Source organism: Gopherus flavomarginatus, chromosome 2, assembly GCF_025201925.1.
Source record: "Gopherus flavomarginatus isolate rGopFla2 chromosome 2, rGopFla2.mat.asm, whole genome shotgun sequence".
Taxonomy (NCBI): Eukaryota; Metazoa; Chordata; order Testudines; family Testudinidae; genus Gopherus; species Gopherus flavomarginatus.
Window position 1 is genome coordinate 234,898,615 of NC_066618.1, and position 25,233 is coordinate 234,923,847.

Here is a 25,233-nt window from a genome sequence, read left to right on the forward strand (position 1 = left end):
AACTCATTTAGGTATTTGCCTAGTTTTACAACAGCCTACATAAAAAGCACTAGCAAAGTCAGTACAAACTAAAATTTCATACAGACAATGACTTGTTTATACTGCTCTGTATACTATATACTGAAATGTAAGTACAATATTTACATTCCAATTGATTTATTTTATAACAACATGAGAAAGTAAGCAATTTTTCAATAATAGTGTGCCTGTGACACTTTTGTATGTTTAAGTCTGATTTTGTAAGCAAGTAGTTTTTAAGTGAGGTGAAACTTGGGGGTACGCAAGACAAATCAGATTCCTGAAAGGGGTACAGTAGTCTGGAAAGGTTGAGAGCCACTGAATTAGCCTTTCTGCTTTGGTGATCTGGGCTAAAATACATTTTACTGAAGTCACAAGAGTTTGAATGAATGTGAGAGATCTCAACCTAGAACATGTTTGTATCATTATACAGCACAGCTGGCTGTCTCTGCTCAGGAGAGGCTCTGGAATTGAGAAGCAGGAACCATACAGCTCAAAAACAAAGTGCATTGGCAGAACTATGGGGAGAAGGGCTGGAGTTTGTACAATGCCTGTTGACTCTAAGGATTGGCTAGAGCTAGGCAGTCTGTCTAGCTCACTATTTCAAAAGTTCACTATTTCATAAACATTAATCCAACAATAATTTTCCATAGCACAGTAATGAAAACTGGAGATTTTCCCTACTGCCTCCATTCAGCAAGATAATTAAGCACATGACTATTTTTAAGCCTATGAATAGTCCCATGGAAATTAACTACAGAGACAAAGTGCAGCAATGGAACTGTTCATATGCTTGAAGTTAGGTATGTGCTCAAGTACCTTGCTGAAGTGGGACCTAAGTCACCAACATATATGTTTTGTACAGAAATGAAACCAGCACACGTCCTTAAATATAGAGCCCTGATTCATTTATACAGTACTAAAATTACAAAATGTTAGCTAATGCTGAATGCAAGTTAAAGAAGTGGCAGAGAATTCTGTAGACCTCTGATTTATTCAGTTTAAATATAAACAAATTCATAAGCAGGGTGGCTGGGAAAGTTTTCATTCTTTGCATTACTACAGATGGAAACTAACAAACAATATATTGGGATTTGTCCCGCAAAAGCTTAGCTTGCTGTATTTTGTCTCTGAGGTTTGGTATTGCAGTAAAGGCCCTTTAATAATATTTTGGAGAAGTCACAGTGCTAGCTAAAATAAAGAAAAGTATACACCGTAGTTGCTTTAAAAGATACTCCTCAGATTTTCAAGTAGCCCAAACATGTCATAAAGAATGTGTTTAAATCTATAGGAGTACAACCCCCAAGTCCTGATTTTCGATTTTTAATGTAATGTTACTGTAAGACAGCAATAGAGAAAAGGGGCCAGCCAAATTATATTACCAAACCCTGCAATTTCATCAAGGACTCCCATCATATCAAATTATAGTCTTCATAAATTAAATCTTCCAAAGGGTTGACTCAATTTTTTATAATGCAAGTTTCTCCTTCCATGTCCTGTACATCTGAGTCTTTCCCCACAGGTGCTTTTACAAAACAACAGCCTCAGTAAATCAAGGTATGAACATGGTGACATCAAGTCCAAGATAAAGACAGTCATTTACTGGCATCATATCTGTCAGATCACAAGCAGGACTAATTCTGGCTTTTTGTTCATTAAAGCTTTTGGTATGAGTTCTTTATCACATCTATTTGCTATATGCATTAGCACATAAGTAGCTATTTATAATTAAACAAGTGGGCACAACGGTGACTTCAGTTACCTAACTTCTCTGATAAGTCTCTGTAAATGCACGATGTGGGAGTGTCTTATTGCTACTGTGAGAAAAATCATTTAGCTTTCATTACATTGGTTTCACATGATGGCCAGCAATGCCCCTCTGCCATGTACATTGGCCAAACCGGACAATGTCTAGGCAAAAGAATAAATGGACACAAATCTGACATCAGGAATCATAACATTCAAAAACCAGTAGGACCTGTCTGGTCACTCAATAACAGACCTGAGGGTGGCAATTTTGCAACAGAAAAGCTCAAAAACAGACTCCAATGAGAAACTGCTGAACTCGAATTGATATGCAAATTAGATACAATCAGTTTAGGGTTGAATAGACACTGGGAATGGCTGAGCCATTACAAACATTGAATCTATCTCCCCTTGTAAGTATTCTCACACTTCTTATCAAACTGTCTGTACTGGGCTATCTTGATTATCACTTTAAAAGTTTTTTCTCTTACTTAATTGGTCTCAGAGTTGGTAAGACAACTCCCACCTTTTCATGTTCTCTGTATATGTATATATATCTCTTCTCTATATGTTCCATTCCATGCATCTGAAGAAGTGAGATGTAGCCCACGAAAGCTTATGCTCAAATAAATTTGTTAGTCTCTAAGATGCCACAAGTACTCCTGTTCTTTTTGCAGTTATCAGCAGAGGTTAATAATACTGCCCCAGTAGTAAGATCTTTGTTGTTCATGAAGGTGAGGTGAATAGTGAAATGGCAAAATGGGCACTTAACGGAATGTTATAGGTTAGTGAAGATTAGGAAGGAGTGAAAAGAATTCAAGATTTAGCTAATCATACAATGAGCTAGTAGATGATGTTCATTGTCAGTAAGTGCCAAGTTTTATCATATCGTATCTGGTACTCAGGTCCTTTGTCCTTTATACTTGTACACACTGTTGGATTCTAAATTACTTGTACACTTTCTGGAAAATATCTAGTCATTCTTGACACGACAATTAAGAAGCATTCTCAAAGCATAGTGATGGTCAGAAAATATAAGGTTAAATTATATTAACTTAACTAGAGAATAAATGGAAAATGCCATTATGTATGTTAACATTCTATCCTCATCTTGAATACTGAATTCATTTTTTGTCATGTAGTCTAAAAACCATGGGTATGGCATAAATATAAATGTTCAGAGAAGGGCAACGAATATAATTTGTGGAAGGTAGGAGTGAAGGAGGCATCCACATCAGAAGAGATTAAAAAACCCAGAACTATGTAAGCTGGAATGGAAAAAGACAGGAGATTTAAAAAAGGTTATATAGAACAACGTATGGTACAGAGAAGCCTGATTGCTCCTGCTCATGCCTTCCCATAATAATAGAATAAAGGCAGAACCATGTTATAATTAGACAGTATATTTAAAATATTCAGAAGGAAATTGTTTTTTTCTAAATTAACTAAATGAAATTTTTTTTCTAAATTCTAAATGAAAAAATTAACTTGTGGAACTCACTGATGCAAGAAATTGAAGCAAATGGCTTGATGATGCAAGAACAGATTATAACACGCAGTGTTTGAATAAGAAAAGATTATGCAATTACACAGGCTAGGAAAAAACTACAAAAGCCATCAATTCTCATGCTTCCAAGCATAAAGTGTTCACAAAGTGGCATTATAGAAAATGTCCTTATTATCATTATTAGTAGTAATATTACTATAGTGCCCAGAGGCTATGGTGTACTTACAACATTGCAAGGTGGGTGATAGGAGTTTTAAGCCTGCCTGTTGAAGTACCCAGCACTGACCACTGATGGAGAAAGAATATGGGATTGGATGGACCATTTGTCTGTTTCAGCACATTTCCTAGATTCCTAAAGAAAAGGTTAAATAAATCATAAATACCCTTCCAAAATAACCATCCATGATATTTTAAGTCAACTTTTTTTTGTTTTTATATAGACAGGTATTCTTTGTCCAGTCCCTTGTGCAAAAAAGCTACAGGATTCTCTCGTAATCAATCGCAGTAGCTCTGTTGTAACCAGATTGTATTTGTGGCCCTTACTGTAGGATTTGTAAGTGCTGCTACAACCTCAGGGTGCATTTACATAAGTCAAAAGAACACACTGCCCAGGACTGGCAGCAACAGTAAAAGACAGACACCCTGTTCCCCACTCCTTTTGAATGTAAGAATTGTGTGTATATCCAGCATAGGTTTGGTAACTAAATAGCCAAGAAAATAGCCAGAGAATATTTTAGAGGCATTTTCCTGTTTAAAAACAAACAGAAAAAAACCCAACAACAAAGAAACCAGAGCATATATTGCACTGGAGCTAGATTGTAGCATTTACCCTGAGCAGTAAGGAGCTGTGTGCAGCCACACACCTCTTTGTCATCTGCCAGGGTCTTGATTTTGCAAGGTGCTGAGGACACTGTCCCCTCCATCTCCCCTCCTCCCATAAAGTACTTAGACACACACAACTTTAAGCATTTGAGTTGTCCTGTTGAAATCAAGGGCATTGCTCATATGCTTAAAGTTAAGCGTGTGCTTTGATGCTTTGCTGGATCAAGACAGAGTGCTCAGTTCCTTTTCAGATCAAGCCCCAGGAGAGCTCAGGGGAGGATTTTTGGAGCTCGAGAGAGCATTGGGGGGGGGCCCACTTTTCACCATCCCTTAGAATGAAGCACTGCGGGATGGTACAGCACTTTCTTCTCTCCATGGACTGGTGCAGAGGGAAACCACTTTGTCATCACCCACCTCCTGCCTGTCCCTCCCCTTAGTCTTCTGAGGCAATTCCAACTTCCAGAGTTTCACTGCAGGCACAGTTCTATGCTCCCCTCACCCACCAAGTGCAGGGACTCTAAAGGTCCTTGGCCCTTGTGTACCAGAAGAAGGAGCCTCCTCCCCCAGCATACTCATACTACGATCAAGGAAAAAATGGTCGTTTGATATATGTGTATAAGCATATGTAGGAAGAGATTTGTAACATAGGGTTGAATGTAGATCACATGATGCTTTTTTTCCCCTTTGCTTTTTACTGGTTGCTATGGAGTCCTATTGAAGCAGTAAGTGGTATATAAAAGGACTTCAAACAGAAACCTAATATGGCGAATATTTCTGTACATCTAAGAAGCTCTTGCTGATAGATGCAAATTCTGAGAAAAGATAAGAAAAAAATGACTGTGCAATTCTTCTGGGAATCGGAATATTTTCACTCCATTGGGAAACCTCAAAGATTCCCAGTTTGCTGGGAGGAAAGAAATATATCCAGAGGAATTCAAAGCCAATCAGGAAATGTGGGGGGAAGCTGTTCCCTTTTTAATCATGTTAAACTACATGGTAGTTTTTTGACATGGACAAATATCCTTTAGAGCCTAATCTTAGCCCACCAGATTCTTCTTACTGTTACCCCATACAGATTTGAACCAAGGATTCCACAAAGCTACTACGCTGACCTACTTCATCCTTTTATCCTGGATCTATGGTTACCTGGAAACAATATTTATATTCTCACCCACATGCTGTTACCAGATTTGCCTGTTACTTAGGGGTATGCTTATTTATTAGGGTTAATCTTTGGGGGCAGGGAGAGGGTTCTGTAATTCTATCAATGTACTGCTTGTGTCACTTCTGTTCTCATATAGAGCTCTACTTCTCCCTGCTGCAAGTTCCCTCCCAAAGGAGCTATCTTGCATGACCTAGGTTCCCCAGGGCTGGATTCTTCCAGCCCCAGAATCAGATGAACACACACACACACATTGACAGAGTGCGTCTTAGAGGACCGGGTTAATCAGCACTCCCAAACTGACCCCTTATATGTCCCTGGGCTCAGCAGGCTGGTCGAACAGCACCTCCAAGCTGTCACCCACATATGCTGTGGGCACCGCACTGAAAGAGAGTACATCTGAGCAGTCTGGGTCAAGCAGCACTTCCAAGCTGCCACCCTCATATGTCCCAGGTTCAGCATGTGCCTATCCCCACTTTCATTGTACAATTGTTCTGGTAATAACCCACTTGATGAGCAAACCCCACAGGATTTTGTGGCACTGCAGGGATCTTTAGCGTAGGTATAAGGAGTGTTGCTGCAGAGTGAATGGGGAAGCCAAAGAACACCGACGAGGAGGGTGGGGCGGAGAGAGAGAGAGAGAGAGAGAGAGGCAATCAGCTTAACCATGAAAGTTATTTATTGCCAGGTAATAACCATAGGGAAGCCAAACAAAGAAAACAGTTACATATTAAATTTAAGTTAAATTGAATTATAAAAGTCAGGTTTAGAAAACTGTAACAGATCACACAAAAATCAGGGTCAGAAGGCTATACCTAGAGAGAGAGAGAGAGGTTCTCACCACTCTGTGAAGCTTGAATCAATCGGGGTTCCCAGGTGGTGGTAGCTGAGGATCCAGAGTCCTGGAAACATGCAAAGCCCCCAGCACGATCAGTCAGGAGAACGTGAAGTCTCAATGGAACTGATGCAGATTTTGGATCCACGAATCAGAACACTTACTTGAGCATGGGTCAGGGTTTTTGTAGGGAAGCAACAATGGTTCAAGGGAGAACACTAGATTTGTTTTGTGGGTAAACTGATGGCTCAAGGAAGGACACCAAAATTGTTTTGTTCAAGCCCGACAGTAGGAACAGTTCATCCTAGCTATGGGTGGTGTTCCTTGGAGGGAGCTTACAAAGCAATTAGGAAGCATCACTATTTTGGATACCAATAAATGATTTATTACTAGAATTGGTCTGATAACTGCTGAGCTGGGTGTGTGCAGGCGGGTTCATTAACATCTGGAGCAGAGATCCCCCATCATGCCGTGCTTCCCTGCTTTTCTGGTCCCAGAGTTTAGCGTGGTTCTTGCCTTGGAATCTGTGTTCTCCATTCTGTGTGCTAATGGAGATGCCTCCATGTCTCATCTTTGAGCAAATGAGGCTAGGGGAGTTGCCTTAATCCTGTCACCCTTGTCCCATGGATTTAGGTGTGTCTCCACTGCCTTTTCATTGCTTTTTGTAAGTCTTTCTTCTGATCGGTTTTGGTTCAAGCAGAGGCTGTGAGTGGGGCAGGGAGGAGAAGGTATTTCATGAGTCAGACAGGCTGAGTACTGCACCCTGGTCCCCCAAGAACACGTTGCTGATAGGTAACAACGCTGTATAGAAAAAATAAGTGAATTCTAGTAACAAAACAATTAGAAATGTCTGCCTGGCAATGATATACAATAATGTACATCTTATCTAACTAAAGTTGATGTTAGAGAAAAGTAAATTGGTGTTAACAACAACTAATTTAATGCTGGTTCTGGTTCTGTAGAGATATGAGCAAATTCTGATTTACTGTAATGGGCAGAATGAGTCTGATCCTCATCAAAATCTTGTATTGCAGTAAGCTAATTCTCTGTTTTGAGTGTGTTACTAAATTGCTCATATTTTCGAGGAGATGAGAGAAAATGACTTTAACTTAACTTATTGGATTCTTTGAAGAAAATAACTGGTTAATATATTTGATGTGAATAATCTTAGTTATTAATTTATCCCTTTTCCTCTGTTTGTGAATCACTGACAAATGTAACAACTTCTGTGAGTATATATGTAATTCATCATTTTCCTGGATAGTTTGGACAAAAAATTTTGAGTGTATGAGTTGGCTGTGAAGTTTCCTATTTGAGTATTCACTATTTTTGGAGAGTGCTTCATCATCCAAATCACAATGTGCTTTTTTTCTGTTTCCTGACTGAAACCTTTTAAACAGGAAAATGATGACCAATCACAACCAACCATCACATTTTGAAAATCAAATACTGAAACATATTTCTAGAGAACTGACAACAATCATTATCATTAATTATTATTTATATTACCATAGTACAACAACCCATTTCTGTGGCTGAGTAGATCAAAATAGAGCTGCCTGCATTAGCTTTCGTAAATCAGTATTAAGTTTCACCTGCCATTCTGCGGCTCATTCGCGTCACTTTCTTGGGTCCCTCTGGAGTTCCCTTCATAGTTTCTTTAGATTTGATTAACCTACATCATTTTGGGGAACTGGCAAAATTTGCCACATTGCTCTTCACCTCCTTTTTCACTTTTTAAAGGAAATATATTACACATCCAACAGTCCTAGCAGGAATCCTTTTGGTATTGTACTGTCAACCTTTCCTAAACTGAAAATTGGCCATTTATACTCGTTGTTGGTGGGGTTTTAGTTGTTATTTTCTCTGTTAGCTTATTTCTAATCCATGACAAAACTTTATTTCTTATTCCGTGCTATTTTGATTCTTTAATAACTTATTGTGAGAAACTATAAAAACCTTATCAGAAGTTCAAATACATTTAATCTGATTCTAGTTTAACCACTATTTTGTTGAGATGGGTTATGTATTCTAGTACCTTGGGGAAATAAACTTTTCCTTTACAGAAGCTGTTGTCCCCATTATGACATGTTTACCTAGCAGTTTTATAACTCCCTAATTATTGTTTAAATAAGTCTGAACTAAAGCTCAGTGATCTATGAGTCTATGATATCTACAGGTTTCAGAGTGGTAGCCGTGGTAGTCTATATCAGCAAAAAGAATGAGTAGTCCTTGTGGCACCTTAGAGACTAAAAAATGCATTTGAGCATAAGCTTTTGTGGGCTAAAACCCACTTCATCGGACGCATGCAGTGGAAAATACAGTAGGAAGATATATATACACAGAGGACATGAAAAAATGAGTGTTGCCATACTAACTATAATGTGAGTAATCATTTAAGGTGGGCTATTATCAGCAGGAGAAAAAAAACTTTTGTAGTGATAATCAGTATGGCCCATTTCCAACAGTTGACAAGGAAGTGTGAGTAATAGTTGGGGAAAAATTCGCATGGGGAAATAGGTTTTACTTTGTGTAATGACCCATCCACTCCCAGTCTTTATTCAAGCCTAATTTAATGGTGTCAAGTTTGCAAATTAATTCCAATTCTTCAGTTTCTCGTTGGAGTCTGTTTTTGAAGTTTTTTTGTTGGAGTATAGAGACCTCAAAGTCTACTGACCAGGAAGGTTGAAGTGTTCTCCAACTGGTTTTTGAATGTTACAATTCTTGACGTCTAATTTGTGTCCATTTATTCTTTTGCATAGAGACTGTCTGGTTTGGCCAATGTACGTGGTAGAGGGGCATTGCTGGCACATGATGGCATATATCACATTGGTAGATGTGCAGGTGAATGAGCCTATGATAGTGTGGCTGATGTGATTAGGCCCTATGATGGTGTCCCCTGAATAGATATGTGGACAGAGTTGGCAACGGGCTTTGTTGCAAGGCTAGGTTCCTGGGTTAGTGTTTTTGTTGTGTGGTGTGTGGTTGCTGGTGAGTATTTGCTTCAGGTTGGGATGCTGTCTGTAGGCAAGAACTGGCCTGTCTCCCAAGATCTGTGAGAGTGAGGGATTGTCCTTCAGGATGGGTTGTAGATCTTTGATGGTGCACTGGAGAGGTTTTAACTGGGGGCTGAAGGTGATGGCTGGTGGCTTTCTGTTACTTTCTTTGTTGGGCCTGTCCTGCAGTAGGTGACTTCTAGGTACTCTTCTGGCTCTGTCAATCTGTTTCTTCACTTCAGCAGGTGGATATTGTAGTTGTAAGAATGCTTAATAGAGATCTTGTAGGTATTTGTCTCTGTCTGAGGGGTTGGAGCAAATGCGGTTGTATCTTAGAGCTTGGCTGTAGACAATCAATCATGTGGTGTGGTCTGGATGAAAGCTGAAGTCATGTAGGTAAGTATAGGGGTCCATAGGTTTCCAGTATCGGGTGGTGTTTATGTGACCGTCGCTTATTAGCCCTGTAGTGTTCAGGGAAGTGGATCTCTTGTGTGGACTGGTCCAAGCTGAGGTTGATGGTGGGATGGAAATTGTTGAAATCATGGTGGAATTTCTCAAGGGCTTCTTTTCCATGGGTCCAGATGATGAAGATGTCATCAATGTAGCGCACGTAGAGTAGGGGCATTAGGGGACAAGAGCTGAGGAAGCGTTGTTCAAAGTCAGCCATAAAAATGTTGGCATACTGTGGGGCCATGCGGGTATGTGCTACAGCATTTGCTATCCTTCAGTCCTGTGGTATAGCAGCAGATTTGAATGAGAATTTGCATATTTCTGTTAGTAGTTGTATCTCTTCATCCTTAATTGCAGTGATGAAGCAAAAGACTTAAGCACATGGTCAACTTTATACATGTGAGTAGTCCCACCGAAATCAGGTTACGTCCCATTGAAGTCACCAGGACTATTCACGTGGTTAAATCTAAGTATGCTTAAGTACTTTGCAGATTGGGTCCAGTGATCTCAAAACGCCTGGGTGATACCATTTCTCAGAAATATATGTTTCTTTCAGCACATTAATCTCCAACAGTACCTCATCTTTATCAGTTGAAAATTGTAGGTTTCTCCTCAACATCCTTGGTGGTGATGACTGAAGGAAATAAATCATTTAGCTTTCTGCAATGTCTTTATCCCTTTTAATTGTTCCCTTTGTACCCGTTACTCCAGTCACAGGTGGATTACTTCTGCTAAAATTAAGTCATTTCTTATTTACTTTTTATAAATTTGACTGATTTTGACTAATCTGTCTCCAAAATCCCTTATCTAAACTCTTCTAAATTTTCTACCATGCTATTGTTCCTTACTGCTATCTTCCATTCGACTAACTCTCCATTTTCTTAAGGATACTTGTTTGACCTGAAGACCTCTTTTATGGTACCTTGCTATTTACTCAAACTGTTTCCTTCCTTCCTTCTTGGCTTTCATTGTTGACTAGCATGTACATATCTCTAGTAACTCATTAGTGGCAGGCTGAAGCAGGCTCCATGCTGAGGCCACACAGTGGTATTGTAGTTCCCTTTCTTGACACAGCAATTTATATCACTTTTTGTAAGTGTGTCAAGCGCTGGGAGGATGGAAAATTGAGCCAAGTGACAAAAGTGGTGGAGTCCCAGAAAAGTCTTATGAGTTAATATATGGAAAATAATTTGGATGCAAATCAGTGTAACAGCTGAGTACTTCACATGAAAGCCACAAGATTAGGAAACTGAAGGCTTCATCCTCAAATGGGATTCAGCATGATTTCCATTGTGTTCAACTCTTCCGCATGTAACTTTTATTGAAGTCAATGGGAAATGCAGGTGATCAGTAGCTCTGTTAATTTGGTCATTTAGTTAGGTGCCTAAATACTGATTTTGGTACCCTGATGAAGATTTGGGCCCAATCATAACAAACATTTCAGTATGATTTAGAATTTAAATAAAACTTATTCATGCTTTGTGCAAGCAGTTCTCATCCATCCTTAAAATTACTCACCTCGTCTTCTTTTAAGGTGTCAAAGGTGGCAGCACCAGTAACATCCCTATGAATGTTCTGTAAAGCAGGGCTGGCTCCAGCTTTTTTGCCACCTCAAGTGGCGAAGAGAAAAAAAAAGGCCCCGATCAGCGCCGCTTCATTCTTCAGTGGCAATTCGGTGGCCGGTCTGAGGGACTCATTGCCAAATTGCTGCTGAAGACCCGAACGTGCTGCCCTCTTCCATGGGCCGCCCCAAGCACCAACTTAATGCGCTAGTGCCTGGAGCCAGTCCTGCTGTAAAGGAAGCTTTCCTGGCCAGAACTAGGAGACCAATCCATTTCTGCACCCTGTGCAGACCTATTTGTTGCTTCCTACTGTGGTGAACATTAAATCTGTTTTAAAAATGGCATATGTTGGATTAAATTCAGCCCGGGATTATTCCATTCCCCCCGACATAATCCAGGTTACAGAGCTACCATTGGCAGAGAATCCACCTGAAATGATTGTGCAAGGGGCCTACAACAACCCAGGACAGCCCCAAAAAGAGACAGCCCAGAGTGAGGAGACGTGTCCAGTATATCATGATCATATTTTCCAATTCAGTGCCCCCTACTAGAAAGCTGCTACTAGTATTCAGGGAAACCTGACCGCCAGCTAAAGCAACCCTCCCATGATGTGACAGGAATGCCAGTGGGGTGTGAATTGAGGGCACAGAGTCTGAAGGAGAAATTACTTTTCCTTTATTGGAAGTTTATGGTTGTCTGAAGTATTCATTGGTTAAATCGTACTAAGAGGTGTTATATTAATTTAGATGGAATATATGGGCCCAAAGGTACTCACATACCTGAGTCACTTGGTCTGGCCATTAAACAGTTTCAAATGAGATTCATTTGAAATGTAAAGTATTAAGTACAACTTTCATTTGAACAGCTTCCCTTGTTCCCTTTCCTTTTCGCTGAGAGAGTTTTTAGAAGGAAAAACCTTCTTGTTTGACAGTCTCTTAGATGGTATTAAAATGGTAATAACTGTCCTTTGTGAGGAAAAGAGAAGAAATTAGCTGAGACGGGCTAGAGTTCTCACTGTTGCTGTTGTTGTTACAGTCCGATCCCATTCCCAAGAAGACGAAACAAGGCAAACACACACACAAAGGAGAAAGAAAATAACATCAAAGAGAAAAAAATGCAGCTTCTGTTCTGATACTGACTCTCACCTGCTACCTCGCTGCTGGAAAAACACATGCACAGCACAGTCTTGTTAGCCACTCAATCTGGCAAACTTGTACCAGCATTGGGCTGTTTAGGGCATTGCTTTTAGCTGCCTCTTTTCTGTCACAGGCCTGCAAAATATGCAGTCTTGGCCAACTAGGCCAGACTCTTATCAGACAGAAGGGAAAGGGAGAGGAGTAGGATAGGATAAATGAAGGAAAAGGATACCAGGGCGGCAGGGGAGAGAAATGGAGTCCCACATTCTACGTGGTGTTCAGGATTCAGCCAATGCCAATAGAGGCAGGGCCGGCACTACCATTTAGGCAACCTAGGCAATGTCCTAGGGCGCTAGAATTTGGGGGAGGCGCTATTTTGCCGGGGGGGGGCGGCATGCGGGTCCGGTGGACCTACCGCAGTCATGCCAGTGGACGGTCCACTGCTGGAAGGGCTCCGGTGGAGCTGCCGCAGTCATTTCGGCGGACAGTGCGCTGGTCTAAAGGCTCCAGCGGACCTACTGCAGTCATGCCTGCGGCAGGTCCACCGGAGCCTTTAGACCAGCGGACTGCCCGCCGGCATCACTGCGGCAGCTCCACTGGAGCCTTTCCAGTAGCGGACCATCCGCCGGCATGACTGCGGTAGGCCCTCCGGACCCGAGGGGGGCGGCGAAATGGCCGTCTGCCTAGGGCGTCAGAAACCTTGGCGCCACTCCTGAATAGAGGTAGTGGCATCATCTGGCCCAATCTGGTCAGGACATTTTTCAGGATTAGGATGATGAAGGCTGGGGTGATGGTGGCAACCATGATGATGAAGCTCACTCCAGTAGTCAGGTTTTTTTCCAAAGTCTCTTTCTTTAAGGACCTCCAAAGGGAGTAGTGAGTGCAATAGCCTGTCCTCTCATTATTTTGTGCACTAATTAGGCTTAGTTGCTGACACTCCAATTTTTGTTTACTGATTTCTGGTTCCATACTTTCCTTGATTACCAGCATGATCTTAACACAGTCCTTGAGTTATATCAATAGGCTTTTTGATTTGGACTAATTCAGTCTGTTTCCCTTTCATACCTTTTCCCATCAACATTTGTTATTATAGGTTATTGTCACCTTTTATAAACTGTCACTCACTTTTTATAGTTGAGCTCACAATTAAGGTAAATCTGAGGCTCACAACAGAGGGTATGTCTACACTACGGGATTATTCCGATTTTACATAAACCGGTTTTGTAAAACAGATTGTATAAAGTCGAGTGCACGCAGCCACACTATGCACATTAATTCGGCGGTGTGCGTCCATGTACCGAGGCTAGCGTCGCTTTCCGGAGTGTTGCACTGTGGGTAGCTATCCCATAGTTCCTGCAGTCTCCCCCGCCCATTGGAATTCTGAGTTGAAATCCCAATGCAAAAACAGTGTCATGGGTGATTCTGGGTAAATGTCGTCACTCAATCCATCCTCCATGAAAGCAACGGCAGAAAATCATTTCGCGCCCTTTTTCCCTGGATTGCCTTGGCAGACGCCATAGCATGGCAACCGTGGAGCCCGTTTTGCCTTTGGTCACTGTCACTGTATGTGTACTGGATGCCGCTGACAGAGGTGGTACTGCAGTGCTACACAGCAGCATTCATTTGCCTTTACAAGATAGCAGACGGTTACCATCCCTATTGCACTGTCTGCCATGCCATTGTAAATTGGTGATGAGATGACCGTTGTCAGTTGTTCTGTACCGTCTGCTGCTGTCATGGGTGCTCCTGGCTGGCCTTGCTGAGGTCGGCTGGGGGCGCATGGACAAAAATGGGAATGACTCCCTGGGTCATTCCCTTCTTTATGTTTTGTCTGACAATAGAGTCAGTCCTGCCTAGAATATGGGGCAAGTGTACTAGAGAACCAGAGAGCACAGCCGCTCCATATCACAGCCCCAGAGATTCTGCAGAAATGATGAGCTGCATGCCATTCTAGGGGGTACCCCTGCAACAACCTCACCCATTGCTTCCCTCCTCCCCCACCCCTCCTGGGCTACCGTGGCAGTGTTCCCCCATTTGTGTGATGAAGTAATAAAGAATGCAGGAATAAGAAACACTGACTTTTTAGTGAGATAAAATGAGGTGGAGGCAGCCTCCAGCTGCTATAATAGTCCAGGCAGTACAGAATCTTTTCTTTAGACATGAAAGGTGGGGGCTAATAGAACTCAGCCTCCAGTTGCTATGATGAGGACGGTTACCAGCCATTCTGTACCATCTGCCGGGAATGACTGGGAGTGTCATGGTATTCTATCCCCAATTTGAACCTTAGAGTCCAAAAAATGGGGTACCAGCATGAATTCCTCTAAGCTTAATTACCAGGTAGATCTGATACACTGCCACCACCCAAAAATATATAGTGTTTTGGGGCACTTTGGTCCCTCCCAAAAACCTTCCCTGGGGACCCCAAGACCCAAATTCTTTGAGTCTTACAACAAAGGGGAATAAACCATTTACCCCGCCTTCTCCTTTCTTCCTCCCAGATCTTTCCCGCCCTGGGTACACTAGGAGATCACCATGATTCAAACTCCTTGAATCACAACACAGAGAAATCAGGTTTCTCCTCCCCCTTCTCCCCCCCCCACAGGTTTTTCCTCCCTGGGCTCCTGGAGAGATAGACAGATTCAAGCTCCATGAATCTAAAACAAAGGGATTCCACCCTTCTCCCCTCCCTGTTAAGTACAGACTCAATTCCTTTGCCTTAACAAGGGGAAAAAATTAATCAGATCTTAAAGAGAAAAACGTTTAATAAAAGAAAAGAGAATAAAGAAAATCACTGTAAATTCAAGATGGAATATTACAGGTCTTTCAGCTTATAGAAACTGGAGTAAAGCCTCCTCCAGCAGAAATACAATTTAAAATACTTCCAGCCAAATACACATTAGAACTCTACCAGCCAGATAAACATTTGCAAATAAAGAAAACCAATTAAAAAAAGACTAAACCTTTCTATTTGCACTTACTACTTGAATAGAAAATTAGAGCCTGTAGTACGTCCGGTCACTCTCAGATCCCAGAGGGAACACAGACAAAGAACAAAGAACACACACACACAAGCTTCCCTCCACCCAGAGTTGAAAGTATCTTGTCTCCTGATTGGTCCTCTGGTCAGGTGTTGCAGGTCACTGTTTGTTAACCCTTTACAGGTGAAAGAGACATTAACCCTTAACTATCTATGACGGAGTCATTCCCATTTTTACCCAGGAGCCCCTGGCCGACCTCACTGAGGGCAGCCAGGAGCACTCACGGGCTGATGATTACAATGGCAGATGGTACAATATGACTGCTATCCACCAGGAAGGGGATGCTGGTGTTCAGCGCTGCAGCACCCTGTCTACCAGCAGCATGCAGTAGACATAGGGTGACATTGAAAAAAAGCAAGAAACTTTTTTTTTCCTTTTCTTTTTTGGGGTGGGGGGAAGGGTGTAAATTGACGACATATACCCTGAACCACCCGGGACAATGTTTTTGACCCTTCAGGCATTAGGAGCTCAGCCAAGAATACAAATGCTTTTCGGAGACTGCGGGGACTGTGGGATAGCTGGAGTCCTCAGTACCCTCTCCCTCCCTCCATGAGCGTCCATTTGATTCTTTGGCTTGCCGTTACGCTTGTCACACAGCACTGTGCTGTGGCCTCTGTCTATCATAGCCTGGAGATTTTTTCAAATGCTTTGTCATTTAGTCTTCTGTAACGGAGCTCTGATAGAATAGATTTGTCTCCCCATACAGCGATCAGATCCAGTATCTCCCGTACGGTCCATGCTGGAGCTCTTTTTGGATTTGGGACTGCATCACCACCCATGCTGATCAGCGCTCCACGCTGGGCAAACAGGAAATGAAATTCAAAAGTTCTCGGTGCTTTTCCTGTCTACCTGGCCAGTGCATCAGAGTTCAGATGGCTTTCCAAAGCGGTCACAATGGTGCACTGTGGTATACCGCCTGGAGGCCAATACGGTCGATTTGCGGCCACACTAACCCTAATCTGACATGGCAATAATGATTTCAGCGCTACTCCTCTCGGGGAGGAGTACAGAAACCAGTTTAAAGAGCCCTTTATATCGATATAAAGGGCCTCGTTGTGTGGACGGGTGCAGGGTTAAATTGGTTTAACGCTGCTAAATTCGGTTTAAATGCGTAGTGTAGACCAGGCCAGAGACTGACAAGTGGACCTGGCCACCTATTTTGTATGTGGCTCCGAAGAATGGTAAGGGAGGAAATGCTTTACGTACATTTAGTGCTTATTTGACAATCGGATCCTTAAAATTAATAGAATAAATATTCAGCTGAGACACAGATTAATTTACTGTTGTGCTGCAGCCTTCCACTACTGAGGAAAGCACTGTCTTTAGTTTGACTTTCTAACTCAGACTTTTTGGTACTATTTGGTTAGGTTCCCAGTGGTCCCCCTGTTGTTGCTAGGGTGCTGATAATACCCAATGCCAAGAAAGCTAAACACTCTTTCATCCCAAACCAAAGGTGTCACTGATGTCAGTGACATCTGCAAGCTCTGTGATTATCATATGTTGCCCTAGTGATTATACTTTGAAGGGTATTTTTACTATGTTATGAAGTGGGAACAAAGAAGCACAGAAAATAAACTGATTCTTCAGGAAATTAGAGAGACAAGGCGGGTGAGGTAAAATATGTATTTACCAAATTCTGTTGGTGAGAAATACAAGCTTACGAGCTTACACAGAGCTCTTATTCAGGTTAGGGCTACAACACCACACAATACAACAATCTGCAGGATATAGTTTCTTCAAAGGAGAAATTGTAAACTTGTAGATCAAAATTTGCCAAGAGGGGTGAGTAAAACTAAGAGCTGAATTCAGTCCTGACAGATCAGTGGAGTTGCCCTTCGTCTTATGTAGGAAAGGCAAACCCTGCTTTAAGACTATGTTTTCCATTTTTTGGTTTGTTTAATATAAGTAGAAACAATGTATCTTCAATGTAAAGTGACTCATTAAAGATTAAAGAAAACAGGAAAACAGGACAGAACTAGATTTTCCATGAGAGAGTACAGTGTCTCTCCCCCATGTCACAGGCAATATTAACTTTGAAAACAAAATGGCAGCCATCTTTCCACATGGTCAGAGCTCTTAGAAATTAAAAAATACAGTGCAAAGATAATAAAGGCTACTATACCAGTACATTACATCACAGGCGCCGACTCTGTGGGTGCTCAAGGGCTGGAGCACCCACAGAAAAAAGTGCCCCCCCGTCCCCCAGCAGCTCCGCCAATCAACTCCTCCCGATTGCTCCTAGCACTTCCAGCACACTGGCAGCCCCACTGATCAACTCCTGCCCCTCCCTCCCAATCAGCTGTTTCACAGTGTGCAGGAGGCTCTGGAAGTAAGAGGGGAGGAGCGGGGATGGGTCACACTAGGGGAGAGGGTGGAACTGGGTGGGAAGAGGTGGAGCGGGAAGAGGTAGGGACTTGGGAGAAGGGATGGGTGGGGCCTCAGGCAGAACGGGGGGATTGAGCACCCTCTGGGCCCAGAGGAAGCCAGCGCCTATGCATTACATAATCATTTCCATAAAGACTAAGCTATATTTTTTTGGAGAGACTCATACTCATTGTTTACCAAAGGAACTTTCCCAGTCCAGAATTACATGTTAAGAAAAATGTACAGTGTTCCCTTCTCTGTCTCTGTTTATCTCTCCGTTCTTCATAACTACAGCTGTTAGTAATTATTCTCTGTGAGATGACAGAGCCCCTGCAGTCAGCCTACTGCTAATTAATACAGAGTTCCTATTTTGATCTGTCATCGTTATTTTCCATTTTATGCTTGAACGATATAAGCTGGGCCATGGCTAAAATGTATTATACAAAAAAATGAATCCTTCCTTCCTTTTCAAATAGCCTCTCTCATTTATCGCTATATAATTTATGCATGTCTTGTACAGACATGCCTGTCTGTTTCTGGTTTTCTTCCTTATAATGCAGACAAATTGTTGGTGGAATGTATCCAAGGTGCAGGAATTCAATAGGATGGCTAGTTCAAGCAAATTTTCTTAATAAAGTTAAACCTTGTTCTATGCACTATTTATTTCACCCGCCTGACTGCTATTGTCTCAGCTTTATAGCAGGGTTTTCTCTCTCTTTTTTAAATCCATATAATCTGTAGTTTCAGGTTTCACAAGGGTAGCCGTGATAGTCTGTATCAGCAAAAACTATGAGGAATCCTTGTGGCACCTTAGAGACTAACACATTTATTTGGGCATAAACTTTTGTGGGCTATAACCAACTTCATCAGATGTGGGGTTTTTTAAAATCTGTGGTTTATTGCTTCTTACTCCAGAAATGTTCAAATTCTAATGGGCTTTCCTTACTCAAAGATCTTAGCACTGATCTCTATACTTTTGAGTTACTGTGCTGTTTCTATAATTTGGAGCATGCCAATGTATGGCCAGGACAGTTCTGGCTAGGAAAGGATATATCCTAAGGGCCAAATCCTCAGCTAGCGTACACCTGGTACTCCCTAAATTATAGGCTATGTTTCTGTTTCTGAAGTGAATGACTATAGCTCAGAATATTTTCTTCCAGAGAGAATGCTGATTTGCATCAGGTGATGATCTGACCATAGGTCTTTGATTTATCAGGGTCTGTGAGTGTGAGTTTATCACATTTAGAATCTAGTTTTTACCAGATTCATTACTGTAAAAAAGGAACAGAACAGCAACAAATTAATGAAAGAGAACACTTGGAATTTGTGAAGCACCAGAAAATCTGCCTGATGAATATCTGTCTCATTAGCTCTGTGGGCTTGCTAGTTGTCATAGTTAATGCAGTGTTTTAAACTAATAGCCTAAAGCTGTTTAATTTACTATAGACAAATATTTTTCCAATGCAGCTGAGCTAAAATCTATTATAAGGGATGCCACAAAATGCCAAGAGATTTAACTCAGGATCTATTTTATCCATCAGTGAACAGACATTATCAAATCAAGGAATACCTTGTGATGCTTTTTAAATATCTGTCTTTTCTAAAGAACTTCACTAAAATAAATATCTGTTTCCTTGTACATGAAAAATCCCTGGCATATCTGCATTTCCTGTGGTTTGAAGATAATTACAACCCTTTATGTCTGCTTTGGCCTTAGGAACTCCTTCACAGATATTCTACGGGCTATTCTGTTGTCTTTGGAAGTTCTCATTGAAGATCAAGAGCTTCAGATAAATGGCTTCATTTTAATTATAGACTGGAGCAATTTCTCCTTCAAGCAAGCCTCCAAGCTAACACCGTCTATCCTCAAACTGGCCATTGAAGGGTTACAGGTATGTGGAATGTGAGATGCATGCATGAACTCACTTAGCTAGGTTTTGTCATTGTAGTCAGGATATTTCTCAGAAAGCAAAGGAGAGAAAAATCAATAAAAAATTTCAATAAAAAAATTATTTGAGTATCATCCAGTTGTAGCCTAGCCCTAGTTTCAGATGTTCATTTTTGATTATCTATTGCTTTCATTTAAACGCTAAATCATCTTTGTCTCAGGCATGTATTACTACTGTAGCAATTAGAATAATGTTTAGAGATTTGAGATTTAATCCATCTGAGAGTTCCTGGGGATTAAAATCCAGCAACATCTGCCTGATGAAGCATGCTGTACATGTGCGGGTGCATATGTACATGCAGGGTGGTGAAGGGAAGGGAGTAGTTGTGATTATCAGGAGATGGAAATATACTGCCGAATCATACTCTCAAATATATTTGGGTTTGGGTTGTAATGGGAAAGAAGGAGGAAAGACTCCCTGTGGGAATCAATGTACTGCCATTCAGACTTCCCTAATTTCTTGCAGAAGCTCTCCAAGCATGATAATATACCAGACATTAAATTATGTTATGGTCAGTTCAGAGGAGGTACGTGCATCTGACACCTGTAAACAAATAGGAACAAGGTAAAACTACATGAAAACCAGATCTGTACACAATCGGTCCACAGTATGCTTTAAAAGAGCTCTTATAAAGAGGATTGTGATCAACTGTTCTCCAAGCTCACTGAAGGTAGGATAAGAAGTAATCAGCAATCTGCAGCAAGGTTAAATATTAGGAATGTATTTTTTAACTATAAGGGTAGTTAAGCTGTGGAATAGGGAAATTGTGGAATCCCTGCCATTGGAGGTTTTTAAGAAGAGGTTGGATAACCATCTGTCAGGGATGGTCTAGGTCCTGCGTCAGTGCAAGGGGCTGGACTTGATGACTTCACAAGGTCCTCTGTCTGGCTCATTGGCCTAACACCTTTACTTGGATACTTCAAGAAACCTTTTGTTCCCACTCCAGGACTCTGTCTACTTGATATGTCTGTAACAAAGTCCATATGAACTTCCCCCACTGGGGATATATTACATTCAGTCTGCTGGCCGCTTAGGTAGCCTCTTAGGACCTTTCACAGGCTTCTTCCTAAAGCCCCTCCCAGGACCTTTGACTAGAGAGACCCAAACCTCCAACCCCTTTACCAATCTCTCCCTCAAAAAACTGAGCCACACCTTACTCTTTCCCAGCCTGCCTCATCATGGAGACTCACTACAAGTCTAACGCCCTGCCAATCTCCCTTAAATTCAGAAAAGAGAGCTGTCCTTATCCGCTTTCCCAGCATGCTTTCCTGAGAGGCCCACAATTTTCATGTGCCTTGGAAATTGCAACCTCTTCTCTTCCCTCCAGAATGCCTTTGTTCTGGGTAGAAACTAGGAACAGGCCAGTGCTGGATCCAAAACCTGTCTTAAAGGGCCATCATGCCCCATTACAGTCCCCTAGGTCACCTTGTTTGTTTCTGTTCCTGCTTAGAATGAACATGACACTTAGAATCAGGTTTCTGGTGAGAATGTTCACAGAAAAGGCATTTAAAATAAGATTTCTGCAAGTATTTTGCAATATTAGCAAGAAATTAGGTGTTTCTGTGAACAGTTTAGGTACTTACATGGTTCCCACTTAGTATCTCCCTCCCAAGTATTTATGTAGCTATCCTCACACCACCTTCTGTGCTATGGGGTAGTAGTATTATCCACAATTTTACAGATGGCAAACTAAAGCAAAGAAAGATTAAGTGATTTGCCCAAAATTACACAGGATTGAGCCCAGATTGCCTGAGTCCTAGTCTAGTGCCTTAACCCAAAGCTTTTTATTACAGATTCTGAGGCTGCCTTATTTTCTGATAAATCCCTGTGTATTGCACAAAGATTTCATTTGTTTATCTATCAGCTGCCAGTCTTAGTGACAGATGATTTCTTAATTTTTTTATTTAAAAACAACACACGGATGATTGCAATAAATATATGTGGAAATAAAAATAACTGCATTTCTAGAACAAATTAAAACAAGGGGAATGTGTCATGGACTGTGCAGACCACTGGAGGATTCCATTAGCAATGGGAATTGTAAACGCTGCAATTTGGGTTGCAAAAATTGGAAAACAATGCCTTGCTGCTTCTTGAAGATTACTACACCTCATGACTTCCAATTGTTCTCTTTTTTGTTCAACATAATCTACCAATCTGACACCAGCCAGTACTGGGCCATTCATCTGACATCAGAATAAAGGAATCAGGAACTTCTGTAGAGCATTCAGACATATTAATTACAAAATCATTGTGTACGTTAAATACTCTTATATAAAACACAGACTTTTCAAGTGACTGATTTCCCAGTTTAAAGAGTTTCAGTAACTTTTTCATTTTAACATACCTGTCACTATCCCAATAAACTTTTTAGTTGTTTCAGATGCTTTTGAAATATAAACAAGACCTATATTGGAGGGGAAAAGGGAGAGAACCACTGTATGAGTGTGTTGCTTCTACTTTGAAGGTGCCTGGATTCATCGATTCCCAGGCCACAAGGGGCCATTGTGATCATCGAGTCTGACCTGTATAATACAGGCCATAGAACTTCCACAAAATAATTCCTAGAGCAGATCTTTTAGAAAAACATCCAACCTTGATTTTAAAATTGCTAGTGATGAAGAATCCACCACAAACCTTGGTGAATTGTTCCGATTGTTAATTACTCTCACCTTTAAAAATGCATGCCTTTTTCCCAGTCTGAATGGAAGCACTTAGGGGGTTCTAGTCTCAAGGTTTATCATATCTGCAAAATATCGAAGTGGTTTTAGTGCTTTGTAAATATCTGCAGCCACTAATCTCCACATGCAGATATTCAACCAGGCAGATTAACGGAATATAGCCATTCCCTTTTTTAAGGAACAATATTGGGCCAAACTTATCCATGCATCAGACCACTGAAGTGGATGGAGTTACAACAGGGATGAAATTAGTTCATTATTTTATGATTACATATGGGGTTGAACCCAAATCCTGATCGCTACAGAGCTTCAGATATGAATTTTGCAGGTTCTCTTCCTAATTGTCTGAAACTAAACTCCAAATCTGAACCCTCTCTCTCAAGTGTTAGGGAAACTGATCTGGATGCTAACTCAGTGCTTTGGGCCCATCTTTGTTTGAAATCTAGGATTATTGAAAAATAAACATTAATTGTTTGATTGAATAATATTAATCTAGGCAACGATGTTTCTTGTCACCTTTAAGATGCAGCATGTTCTCAATCCTGGTGAAAGAGAGCTGCTTGTCTTTGCAACTCAACCCTTTTAGTTTTTCTCAATCTGCTCCTGCAATGCAATAACACTAAGTAATGAGAATGGATGTTATTCAGTGCACATGGTAATTAATCCCATTCTGTAGAACCTCCACTAGTTATATCTAATATGCTTGATAGTAATGAAATTATTTATATAAATGTTATGCAGATTTCTTATTTATGAAGATTTGCTGATGTACAAATTCTAGTTAAACCTCAAGTTGGCCTGAAATCACATTTTGCTCATATTCCCATTATTTACTGGATTTCTCTGTATGTAAGATCACACCAGTGAGTTCATTATAGCTCAACAGGGCAGCTCTCCTGTTTCTCAATTACCCTATTTAATGACCTAAAATAGAGCTAGTATCACCATCTTAAACAAGGGTCGTTCTAATGCTAAATAACTGTGTGTACAGTGTGGCACTTTTAATTATATCTCAAATGTGCAAGGACAAATGTGTTCTAAGCAAGGCTCTCACTAATGAGATCCATTCTTTCATCATGAGGAAATAGTTGCTATATGTCTTAGTAGATGCTCTATTTCAGTGTTTCTAAGGGCCACCCAGAGGATTCTGGGAGCCTGGGGTCTTTGGCGGTGGGGGGCCCCCGCTTCGGCGGTAATTCGGAGGCGGGGGGTCCTTCCACTCCGCAAGCTGCTGCTGAAGTGCCCTGAAGACTCGCGGTGGGGGCCCCCTGCCACTGAATTACCCCTGAATTGGCGGCGGGGGACCCAACTCTGAAGTGCAGCTGGGTCTTCGGCGGTAATTTGGCGGTGGGGGGCCCCCGTCACGGGTCTTCAGGGCACTTCAGCGGCGGGTCCTGGAACAGAAGGGCCCCCCGCCGCCAAAATACCGCTGAAGCCCTGGCTGCCCTTTGGCAGCGGGTCCTGCTTCGGCGGTAATTCGGTGGTGGGGGGACACCTCAACGGCGAAGACCGGGAGCAGAAGAAGATCCAGGTGAGTGAAGGACCCCGCTCTAGGGGCCCCAAAAAACTTTTGTGGGGGCCTGGAGCAAATTGCCCCACTTGCCCTCCACCATGGGCAGCCCTGGTGTTTCTCAAACTTGGGATGCCGCTTGTGTAAGGAAAGCCCCTGGCGGGCTGGGCCAGTTTGTTTACCTGCCACATCCGCAGGTCCAGCTGATCACGGCTCCCACTGGCCACGGTTCATTGCTCCAGGCCAATGGGAGCTGCAGGAAGCAGCACGGGCTGAGGGACTTACTTGCCGCAGTTTCCAGCAGCTCCCATTGGCCTGGAGCGGTGAACCGTGGCCTGTGGGAGCTGCGATTGTCGGGACCTGTGGACAGGGCAAGTAAATAAACCGGACTGGCCTGCCAGGGGCTTTCCCTACACAAGTGGCAAACCCAGTTTGAGAAACACTGCTCTATTCCTTTCTAGAGTTTTTCTATTTTCTATTTCGTTTCTTTCACTGATGTCTGGGGGAACGGCAGATCTTACAGAAAAATGGTCATACAGAGGCAAAGGGGAAAAAGATGGTATTTATACAAAAACAATATACTATGCCAATAACTTGCTGAATTTTGATTTCTATTTGTTTTTAGCATTTCTGTGTGAACAGCTTTTCCCCTTCACAGCCTTTCTCTTTTTGCTTGCTCCTGCTGTGAAGTCATATTTCTATGTCTGTGATGTTGGTCTATTAATTATCCCTAAGGTTGTGGGCAACATTGACTGTAGTTTCAGTTAATCAGAAATTAGTTCATCAGGGTTTACCTATAACAACTTTTATTTAAACAATATATTCTTGGATAACTAAAAAAATTCCAAGAAATATAATTAACTGTGGAAAATAGTCACCACAATCCTTTTTGTAGGGTGACACATTTTGGAGTGTTCCACTGAGAAGACCATGGATGCTTAAGGAAATTAGGTCAGAGGAATAGCCGCTGCAGTGGAGCTGTACTGGTCACAAGGAGAAGTACAGAGATTTCCTTTTCTCTGCCCAGCATTTCTGCATAGGCGGCAGCTATTGTACTGCAGCCAGTGCTTTCTGAGTACAAGGGAAAGAGTGTTCCTAGGCATATTAACCATCCCAGAAGGGGATGCGCAAAGGCAAATGCCAAAATAAATATGTCTGTGGGAGCTACTTCTTTTCTGAAGGTGCATGAAGGGCTGCCAGTGAATATGGTCAGGGCTGTCCCTAGGGGGTTGCGGGGCCCAGGACAAATGAGCCTACTCGCTACTTTCCTCGCCATCCACCTGGTGCTCCCCACCTCACCCATCCACCCAACTGCTGCTCTCCTCCTCGCTGTCTGCCCGCCCGCCTGCCACCTCACCCCCATCCGCCTGCCCACTGGCTGCTCGCCTCCCCATTCACCTCCTCACTTGAATATCAGGACAAATGATGTCCCGATTGTATATCGGTCAGGACGCGGG

At 41.9% G+C, this 25,233-nt stretch overlaps 1 protein-coding gene across 1 annotated transcript in view; it reads left to right on the plus strand.

Moving 5' to 3' along the window:
- Positions 1-25,233, plus strand: part of CLVS1 (clavesin 1) — a 118,213-nt gene that overhangs the window by 35,123 nt on the left and 57,857 nt on the right. Inside the window, exon 3 of the mRNA XM_050941183.1 lies at positions 19,354-19,528. Within this exon, the coding sequence (XP_050797140.1) occupies positions 19,354-19,528 (175 nt within the window). The remainder of the gene's footprint in view (positions 1-19,353; positions 19,529-25,233) is intronic.